General features: G+C 36.0%; 1 protein-coding gene across 1 annotated transcript in view; it reads right to left on the bottom strand.

Moving 5' to 3' along the window:
- The window catches only part of LOC105265261 (protein kinase C, brain isozyme), a 63278-nt gene that overhangs the window by 14563 nt on the left and 37056 nt on the right, over positions 1 to 11659 (bottom strand). Inside the window, exon 4 of the mRNA XM_011302667.1 lies at positions 9495 to 9606. Within this exon, the coding sequence (XP_011300969.1) occupies positions 9495 to 9606 (112 nt within the window). The remainder of the gene's footprint in view (positions 1 to 9494; positions 9607 to 11659) is intronic.

Here is an 11659-nt window from a genome sequence, read left to right as displayed (position 1 = left end):
AACAAGCTACGTCAAAAGAGACTATTGCTGATGCTTCCAGTGTTCCTCACATTCTAACACTTCTACAGTAAGTATTTTGGATGACAAATGGATGGAGAGCAATGACAACCTCAAATACTGCACCCTGCTTGACCGAAATCCGACTCGGGAAATATTCCGTCAAATACCACTCGTACTCCAAAATTCATCGGATATTTTTCTCAAGCTGCCCTGCCTAGGAACGAGGGTGTAAAATTTTGCAGAAAAATCCCTCGTGCTTTGATCGTTTAGGCAACGCAGCTATCGGAAAATATCCGATAATTGTTGAGCACTAGCGGTATTACTACTGAAAATTTATATTAAATTGAAATTCTTCAGATTTATTGACATGTCCATTTATTCAAATAGCTAAGAATATTTGTAATAAAATTCAAGTGGACTTCCAAGTTGTTGATCCAGACAGAAGACAAATGATAAGATTGAAACATATTATTTGAAAAATTGATCATGAGCTGCACGGAGAAAATAAATTACACGCAGGAAAATTCTTTTAATAAAAATCAGCCGAATAATTATGCAATCGAGAAACTTTAACGAGAAAGTTGGAATAAAAAATCACATTAAATCTAAAATTCCTCATATTCATATAACTCAAATTTCTAATAAGTAATATTTCTAATATTTGCAATGGAGGCTCTCAAAAGTTAATGGGGAATTTTGAATCGTCGATTTGAGATGGCAATTACCAAATCGAATACCGATTGCTTTCATTGTAATTACCAACTTCATTGTGAACAAATTTAGTTAGATTGGTCGACAGATAACAGTAGTTCTTCAATTCAACTTGAACTGATGCATTCGAAATGATGTTGAAATTTCATTCCATATTTTCTCTGGAAAGGTATGTGAAACGAAATATCAATATTTCTATGGGCAAAGCCACTCGTCGACCTCCTCCTCAATTCAATTGAAGTGATGTGAATAATGGAGAGGTCTTTGGAATAAGAAACAACACTTGCAGGTGATAATGTAAAAACTAGAATTCTGCTGCAGATTTTCTCAGAATGGGAAATCTTGCCAGTTTTATGAGGGTTGTAAATTGCGAAAGCCTTCAGTGAACAGAGCAACAGAAAGGCATACGGAGCATAAATGTCCCTCTAGCGCGCCGATTTTACTGCATTCTCCATTTTATTTCTCCACGTTTCGTTCATTTTTAGGTCGTATGTATAGTTATTCCCGGGCATCCCCGGAAGTTGGTGAAGTTTGGTGGATATTCCAAGGCGGTCCCATTCAAACTTCTCAACACCTAATGAATAGCGAATGGATCCACTAAAAAATTCACCAGAAATCGCGTAATTATAATTTTACCAGCTAATTGTTAAAGTAAAATAAATTTCTACAACAATTCACATGGATTCACAATTTTCCCTTGCAAATCACAGAAATTTCACGTAATTATCACGTAACTTTTTCCCTCCGCATGTTTCCTTTCATTGAGATTTTCCGGAATATCTTCGAATCTAAAAGAAATACCAAAATTTTCATGACATATCTTTTGCAGCTCTCAATCTGCTCTACAAAAAAGGTAATGATCGAAAATTCGCTACCTCCTTCAGGTTTCTAGATAACAATGGATAAAAAATGAATTGAGAAATCGAGTATTTTCTTGTGTAGATAATAAAGGAAAATTTGTTACAACGTGTGCAATTGGTAATGGTCGAATGGACTAGAGCTTCTGATTACAGATATTTTTGTGGGAATAAGCAGCTACAACTCCAGAGTAGTTCCATAACCATCAATTTACGATGAAAATATTCATGCGACCGACGGCATAAACTTTTTCAAGCAACTCCCATTGAAGACATGATACAAGTGAGCAAAAAGAAATAGGGATATCAGAGAGTGGTGGTTGCGAGGGGATAACAGATGTTTAGATAAAAAATTCAAAGGTACAGGGGTTGGAGAAAAACGAGAACGAGAGCTTGAATCGTACAGGGAAGAATGGGAGTTTCTACCCCGGGAAAAGTGGAGTTTATTAGGGCACTGGGCCAGAGATGTGTCTCGAGGGCGAGAAGCCCTGATGCTCAAACATTGACCTGATTTCACATACAAAAGGTAATTACATACCAAAAAATAGAAAAATTCCCTTTTGCAACTCACCACGACCTTCAAAATTGCACTTAAAAAAGACCAGCATCCGACATAAATCGATCATTAAAGGTGCTCTGCCCTCTTTTAAATGAAATTATCGAAGTTCTGAGTTTTCTCACAAATTGTTGATCGGTTTGAACCGAAAAAATGTATGGTTTGCGCATTTTATCATTATTTCATCACTCATAAAGTTTAATGACCGTGCAATAATTTTCTCGTATTTTTTTTATTTTTAAGTTTTATGATTTTTTGGGGGCCATTAAATAATGATAAAATGCGAAAACGCTCCGATCAACAATTTGACGGAAAATAAGTAATTTTGGCCGAAGGGAGGCAAACCATTGTCAATGAAACCTGTAGATTTGATTGATATATCTTAAAAATATATCTTAAAGATTATTGATTTATATAATTTTTAATGAAAAAAGTATTCACATGTTTGTTTGTAAAACCTGGATAGTGTCTCAGATGAATGGATTTTTAGAAGCGCCAGTTAATTATCACATAATTCGCAGTTCAATTATCACTATTTCATTGCGATTCTCGTTTGTATTGATAATCACGAGGAAATATTCATGACATTTAACAGACAAATCCCAATTGAAACAAAAATTTGGACGATAAGCTTCACAGGTAGATAAAAAAACTTATTAAAAACTTTCGTCTCAACTTTTAATTCAGCGAGAACAATAAATCCACTTAACTCCGCGCGACTAATTGAAGTTTCCAATTTACGTGAAAATTCCGAGAACAATTCTTTACTTTTCGCTATTGAGACTGTCTTCCCCGACAAATCCCCAGAAGAAATACTTGTCCGACGAAATTATTGGCGAGGATTTTCTCTTGGTTCATATTTCCTCTCTCGAATAATTCAATGCTCGTCCAACCGAAACTTACCGAGAGGATATTTTCGTATTAATTAGAAGACCAGGGTCAATGAAAAAACCGAAAACAATTAAAACTTCTTGGATCCACTCCTCTCAAATTAACGATCACTCGACGAGACTGAGTTTAACGGCTTGGGCAATAAATAACAGACTTGCAAAATCTCAGCATAACTTCGGTAATTAGGATCCCAAGTGAGCAAGTCACTATAAGATAACTAAAAAATCCCAGGGGAGGAGAAAACCAGGGGAAATAACGAGGGGACGTGAGATGTTCGTGAACATAAAAGTGAGAAATTCGTTCAGCTTTTCGGAATTTTTATTTGAGAATCTCTCCCTCGGGAGTTATCCGCCCATTTTCACCGTTCACTCCTAATCATTTGTACATAAAAAAAACTGATAATGGGTTTCATACATAATTTGGCAATAACAAATTAATGATTTTTAAAGTATTTAAGAAGTATTTGATAAGTATCTGACAAGTTTTATTTATAAAAGCAGTTCATGACTCCTGTCAAGAAATTGATACATTTAAGATTTTTTCATCAAAAGTTTCTGTAAATTTTCAGTGAATAAATAATAAATAGATCTGCGGATGCAATGAAGACATTTTTTTTGTGTGTCATAATTTGCATGCAAAATTTTCCAGTGATTTGATGGAGTTGTTTCGACCTTTATCATCACCTCATTAGCGATCTCTGCATAGTTCCCCTCAAAATTGAACATTTGCTCTAGTGAATATTCAGCGCAGTTAATGAACTCCCGCATATTTTCAACATCACTCCTCATTTCCCGAGTTTCTTATTAAACTTTCCACCCAGGAAATCTGAATAATTAATTATTCATCATAAAGTCCACCGGTAAATTCGTCATCATACGAGCTTGCGTTTCGATGAAACATGCCCTTTCGATAGTCTCTCGGTTGTTTCCTCGGGGTTATTTCATTTTCAAAGGGACAAGGCGAAGAATTTTTCATTTCACGTTTTTCTTTGAGCTTCCACTTGGCCGCCTCAATTTTCGCCCTTCAAATACTATTCAGAAAGAAGAAAATTTCAAGTATTTCGCTGCGACCCCAAAGGTGAAAAATCTAACAGCTGTAAGTTCTTCTCGTCATTCCCTTGACCTAATTCGTACACAATAGCTCTAAAAATGCAGTTTAAGTATTTAATTCTGTCGAAAAATGGCGAAGCTTAAAGAAGTAAAACAAAAACAAAAAAAAAGTCGATCTCACCCTCAATTAACATTTATTTTCAATTTTATAATTCAAGTGTCCCACAAAATTTCACAACTGTCATGTTCCACAGATTTCTTTGTTGTTCTTACATTTTCCAAATGCCAATTATCATTATGAAACCAGAAATTTCCAATCTCGCCCTCAATTAATACTTATTTCCGATAATGATTCTCCGATTTAATTTTTTCACAAAATTTTGAAACTTCCGCCCTTCGATTCCACAGTTTTCTTTCTTCTCTCAGGTTCTCAGAATCCCTTAGATAATTTTCAAAATTCGTGCGTAACGGAAAGTGCTATATATGAAAAATAAATTCATTATTTCATTTGGAATTGCAGGCTAATTTTGTGTGGATGGCTTCAATAATATTGGTGTCATTGAACGCTCCAAGTTTGAACGGTTCTCTTGAGCCCCGGAGTTGTCCGTTTGATCTGATTTCAGGTGGTATCTCGAACACAAGTTTAGCGATATGATATAACGAGGGGAAGTCCCGGTGATTCGTAGGTGGCGCTGGGGCCGGGGAGAAGCACTTGACGCGTTCCACTTTTGTTTGAAACTCTATATTGCAAGGAGTACCAATGTGTGCACCAGTACGACAGCCATTCCTCTTTATCTCCTCCCCTGGTAATATGATGGTCTTCTCCACACGTATCACAATGTTTACCATCAGTCCGGCATAACCTCTTTTTCCAGCTGCTTGTTTACATTCATTGCAGCGTTCGCTTGCACTTTGTCGTAACTCGAGCCGGAATACACTGATTTTCTCCTCCAATGCATCGTCAATTATTTTTTCTAATCCAAGTTCCACTACTAGACAACAGATCTCAATTTGTCTCACACTTCATTTTTTTTCAAGTTTTTTTAGAAGTTGTTTTAGATAAATACGAAAAGATGATGATTTGGTGCATTAAAATAATAATAATGATAAACATATTATTTATCGTAAATTTTCATACAATTCTATAGAAATCTTTTATAAAAACAACTCTTTTCTTATAAAATAACAAAATCAAGAGTTATTCACGAAAAAGCCGTTTTCAAAAATTATTATTTGTAAACTAAATAAACAACAATGAGCGATTAATGATGACTGAATAAAGAAATGATGGTGCCTTTCATGTATTCATATCGGATTTCTGGAATAATTCAATAAATGAAAAAGGCCAATGAATTCTTTTATTAACTGTTAACTTGGGGAATCACTGATTTAATGTTAATCAGATTATTGGATTCTGCGTATATCTCGCTGACTCAATTTTTCAAGCCCTGCGTCATCAACTGCAATGTCCCGTTAAAGTTCTTTCTACCCTCTTCTTTTAGCGAATTCTTCTTGCGATAAAGTGGAAGAACCACCCTTGAGCAACTCATAAACGTCCAACCCTCATTCCCTCGGCCGTCATTCCACTGCAGGCCATTGTTCTCCTCACCAACATCACAATGGTGGAGAATACCTTCTGACATTAGCCCCGAATGACGGAACGTGAAGGAATTATTAGAACGGTTAAGCGGTTATTTCAAAGTTCATGACTTCATGACTTCATGTCGATTGATCATTGATCCAGGTCGGCAATTTCCCAATTGTAAAAAAAAAGACGCCGAGACAAATCCACTTTTACATTTCCGTTAATGTACACTATTTTTCCACAGTTTCTATTCATAAAAAATAATTAACAATGATAATTAGTTTGACGATTATTTATTCCTAATATAACTAATATGCAAAAGATTGATATTTTTGCAACTAATTGTTTTAGTTTTTATATTATTTTAGGCTATTTTTTCCAACTATTCTCTCCGTGCATCCGAATGATGTTCACATTATTTGAAAGGTAGAAATTTAATGTCAGCAGGAAACTCCATCGTGATGTTCGGGGAAAATGGGAAAAAGAAAATGGGGAATATTGAATCTGAGAAGCATTCAATAGCAGGCGGTAAATATTTCGTCCATTTTCCCCTATTCAGCATCGCAAATATATTTTCTGGGTGAACAATGGGAAGGAATGAGAACAATGCTAAAATTGTTCGAGTTTTCCCCGACTGGGAAATGGAAACAGCGGTAAAACGACGTTTTTCCTCGTTTCGTGTCGATATCGCATCCCCAAGGAACAATGACATTTCTCCGAAAATATCGGGTTTTTCGGAATTACATTTCTCTTCCACGCGTATTGAATAATCGTTAACGAAGTTAACCAAGTCCAACTGTAAAAGACGTTAATGGAATTTGAATGCAGTATCGTCAGTCAATTATATCACTTTGAGAATTAGAGAAATGGAGTTCTAAATGCAGAGAAAACCCGAAAAACTCCTGATAAAATTTCGTAAATGCACGGAGAGCTGTATTGGAAAAATTATCGCAACTAGAATAAATTGATTTCATTAACGAGAATCATTTATTTCTTCAGATAGCGTCCGACTATCTTCAGGTTCATGACTCGAACATGATCATTTTAGGAAACTGTGAGGTTTCCTGGCAAAAGAGATCGTTTTTTCGTGTCGCAAGACCAGAAAATGACGGCAAATACTGGAAATTTTGAATAATGAATCAAAGACTTTAATATTGAATGAGTCAAGATTTTATGCCGAGAAAGATATGAATTTTCAATAGAACATAAAATTAAAGAATTCTTTAAATTATTCGGTTCGGAATTAATTGATTCATGGATTTAGTAGCGAAGTAGTATAAACTAGGTTAAGTGCACATTTTCCTGAGATTAATTTTTCCTAAATATCTCGGATTTGAAGGAGAATATTAATATTTTCATCACTACCTTTTTTGTTGGGCTAACCTTTCTCTACAAAAAATGTAGAACCAAAAATATCGTTATCTCCCTTCACTTCCGGGATATTCGCAGAAAACTGGTCTCGGAAAAAATGTACTTACCTCAGTGTACCACTTATATCCACAAATTTAACTTCACTTTGTTAACATGAAAAATTTCAAGTTCTTTGAGTTGAAAAAAAAAATTTGAAATTAGGTTTGAAAAGAGAAATGGCTGTTCACTTTAACGTCGATGAAGAAGAGACACATTGGAGGGCCGACGAGTTAAGTGGGCGATAGAAATGATTATCGATATTCGTTAGGAAAGTTGAAAAGGGGCTGAGGCAAGTCGTGCCCATCGGAGTGAAGGGCCTCCATAAAATAGCAGATAAGAGTTCATGGAGAGGATGTTGGAAAATTTTCGGTGGGGTGCCACCTGGACCGACGTAATGGTTTAATAATCGAGGTCGTGTGACGGCTGTAATGGATTTCCGTCAAACCGGAATCTTCAATCGAATTCTAATTTAGCACCCGAGAGCATTTCACATGGTAATTTCTCGTTCGACCTCGATATATCGAACAATCTCGTTGTTGCCCACATCTCATCGAGTACCAGTCCTCATCCACTTTTCACTTTTGTGCAATTCTGCGGCAGATGGATATGCCCTCGTTTATTCACCGTGCATTTTTCCTCAAATTACAATTGTTGGCTATTGGCAAATTAATAGGCCTCAACCCGGTTCTGCGAGTGTCAAGCATTCAAGCACTTGTTACTGTTATGCTCACCACTTTATAATTTATATTTTTATTTTAATAGTGATAACAAAATTATTCAGTATTTGCACGGTTCAACACTTTTACTTTTCTTCTATCCCAAAATGTTTACTGGAAACTCAAAAAGTGATGTTTAAATTCAATGGTAAAGTGATAATGCGTATATAGTCACTATTATTGTATTTTTTTTTAGATAATTGTTCAAACTTTTTAGTTGATATCTTGAAATTGAAAGAAGGGCGCTATATATTGTCATATAATATATTTTACATAGTAAAAAATGAGAGCCACAAAAGAGGTGTTTATAAAGAAATGTAAATTCCAGTTGATTTATTCTCTAAAACTAACGAAAGTCATAGAAATTGAATATTTTAAACTTTTCAGAATAAACAGACATTTATATATGAATTAATTTGCTTTTTGTCAATGGAAATAGCAAATGTAAGAGCTATTAGTCCCTGAATTGGCAGAATTCTCTAGTTTATGCTGCGGAACAACACGGAATTTCTCTGAATTTACAGTGAAAGCTGAAATTTATGTTTCTTAAGCAGAGAACAATAGGATGTTCTATTTAAAATATTTCTCCCCCCATATCTCCCAGAAACAATGAATACGTCGGATGCAGGGAACACGAAAATATAAAATAACAAAAAACCGTAATTCATTACCCGGTGAAAGCATTTCATTCATCAGTCTTGTAGTAAAATAGTGAAGACAAGACAAGACAAACAGAAGAAGATGATGCAATAGACGAAACACGCACACTGGTGCAAGAATCAGCAGATTAAGTAGAACTTCAGATGAAAATAAATATTGGTGTGATGCACAGCAGACACACACACATCCACACATTGGACATTGGAAAAGAAGATAAAAGTTGTGATAATAATATAAACAGTGATTTTAGGGTGATTTTCATATTACATTTACGGAAAACCCAATAATTCGTGTACCGATGATTTTTCGTGAATGGATTCATGAATTTTTCAATCCAATCCGTTGGTTTGCATTGGCAACCCTCTCGGCGAGGTATACACACGCTTTCAGAAATAGATTTCCATAATTCAAAACAATTTGGATGAGCACATGGAACATGTAAAGCCCAAGGGCCAAATTCGCCTACGTCGCCCGCCGGATTTCGTGTTAGCATTTTTTTTCCACTCATGGCAGAGTAATAAACACCGAGGGGAGTCCATTCACGAAAAATAGTTCATATTCTTATATACATATTTACATATTTACATATTCGTACGAGTATTTAATTGCAGAATAAAAATTTCCAAACTAAAAAGACAGAGAAGAAGAAACGAACTCGGGGTGAATCAAGTGGAAAAAGTCGACGTCAATCAGACCGATCAATCGTTTGAGGACTTTTTCGGTGTAAGCTGTCCAGTATAGCTCCACTGTTTTCGTCCCCTGTCAATTTATTAGACACTTCAACCAAAAACAATAAATTCGCTTGCCCAATCAACACGAAACACACAACTGTGCCACAACGACGAGTACCAGGACCGACCGACGACCGTCGGATGGCCGTGGTCCGCAGTGATAGCAAAAAAAATCAGACTAAGATTATTTACAATAAAAAAGATCACTGATTATCCATAAAAAAGCAAACATCGGAAGACAGAGAATTTTGAGAGGCACAGTAATCAATCATACGTATCGTAGCAATTAAAAATTTGGCAACATTGCTTTTGGGCTTTTAAGGAGTACCTTGGCACTTCATGCCCTGGTGGATGACACCATAGAGAAGGCTACCGCAGTGGTCACAGAAGGTGGGGCTGTTGTAGGTGTGTTGCTTGAAATGATGCTTCGTCCGTGTGTCCTGCGTTAGGTCACCATTATATCGTACACGCGCGTTTTCGCAGGAGAAGGAATGGTGGAGGTCAAGGAATCGTCATGAATTTCCGGCTAATCACTCCGCAATTTCAGTGGATCAACTTAATTCAGGCATTTGGCTCTTTGATTGACTTTCAGTCAGAATGGGTCAAATCAATTTATTCATTCATTTGACTCATTCTCACTCAAGCGTTGACCCTCAATGTAACCCATAACCATTCGTGATTAAAGTGTTAATTGTGCAAAAAGAAAGTGGAATTCATCATTCCGTCAAATTCAAAAATTTAAGGCAAATCCAACATCGCGTTTTTTTTTTGTTAATGTGAATGTTGTGGGTCAGTCGATTTGGGTCGTATAATTTGAATTGAGTAGGTGATTCCCGAATCAACGCTAAATCGTGGCTCAATTCACCCGCATGATTTATGGATGGTAGTGGGTCAAATTCATTTTCATTGATTTCCGGAGTGAGTAGCCCCTCTTGAATTATAAATATCGCAACTAATGATAATAAACTATTGATTTATGTATCATCTATTCCAATTCAAATGGAAAATTGCTGTCTTTTTTCATTTGAATTTTGTTATTCCAGAGGTAATGGAGTCCGGGCAGCTCTGACGAAGGAGGTGTTGAATATTGATGGACACAAGCCCTCGGCCAATTCAACATTTCGACGTAAATAATTCTGACTGTCCTAAAAGTTTCACCGGAAGTAATTCCCCAGGAGGTATGATATTACACTCCACATTATACTGGAGACGGGCTCCCTAAGTTTTCAATTCTATCATCTGGATTTTCCATGCGGTTTCAACTATTTTCCAGGACAAGTGTCGTAACCATCTGGAGATTCTCCGTTGACGGGGAAAGTTCAACTCAAAATATAGAAAATGTTGCTGCGGTATTTCCCGAGACTTAACAAATGTACTTGAGGAACTTTTATTCTCCGATATTGCGGAAGTTCTACAGAGAAAATCTACGAATATCCTATTTTGAGATTCAGTGCAAATTATGGAGATGGGATGGAATTATGGAATGATCCCGGAATCAGTTCTTAACATTTCAGGAATTATTCTTATCCACAAATTTTCCAAAAAATGGATGTCTTATTAAACGTTTATTCACTTATAAAACGACGAGAGTGTCGAAATTATCGGATGTTTTCCGATAGGTTCGTCGCAAACAAATAAACATGTTAAATTTTCCAGGTTAAAAAAGTTCTGGAGAACTTGACAAGCTCGTTTTTGTGCAAAGAACCGAGAGAGAAATATCTTATTAATTTCCAAGCTTGAGTCGTATTCGGAGGATTATTTTTTTTGTTCAAATTACAGCTGATATTCTATATTCAAAATATGAGAAAAGATATTTCAACTGAAAAAGAGATTTGAAGAGATGAGAAAAGATATTTTACTCAGCAGATGTCTGATATTTCTTATCTAATTCTAACGAAAATAATAATTTTCAATTGATTAAATCCTGATTTTTTAATTCACATACTAATTGAATGAAAAAAAAATGTTTTGGCATTTTTTAGGATCAATTAATTTCTCGGAAGGGTAGAGCTACTTCAAATTGGAAAATATATGGAGGTGCCACGATCCTACGCCTAGAACAATCCCGGGACTTTGTTCTGATCACACAACATCGAATTTCCCTCGTGACCATATCTGTTCCGAGAAACTGAGAAACAGTCTCCCGCAGCTTTCGCCTCACGATTCCAATTCGTGAAATGAAAGCACATCATCCACGCCCCCCTGCGTACGTGTCCAGAGGAATTTAATATTTTCGTTTAATTTACCTCGAATATAATAACATGAATTTGTAGATCGGCATTCTGAGAAGGAAGTGCCTGGGCAAACTACAAATTAATGCAGCTTTTGGTTTCCCATGGAGAGAGAATAACTCCTGAGAGTTTACGACTTGTCGCGTTCGAGTGGTTGAAATGCATTTGGATCCTGATGAGAGTTCATTTCCTAATTTTCCACGCCAAATTAATTTACACTTGTCCAAACATTAAAATCCCCCAGAATTATTTTCATATCATA

Source organism: Fopius arisanus, unplaced genomic scaffold (genome assembly GCF_000806365.1).
Source record: "Fopius arisanus strain USDA-PBARC FA_bdor unplaced genomic scaffold, ASM80636v1 scaffold00028, whole genome shotgun sequence".
NCBI classification, from domain to species: domain Eukaryota; kingdom Metazoa; phylum Arthropoda; class Insecta; order Hymenoptera; family Braconidae; genus Fopius; species Fopius arisanus.
Note: the sequence above shows the minus strand (reverse complement) of the source record. Positions and strands in the feature narration are given on the sequence as shown.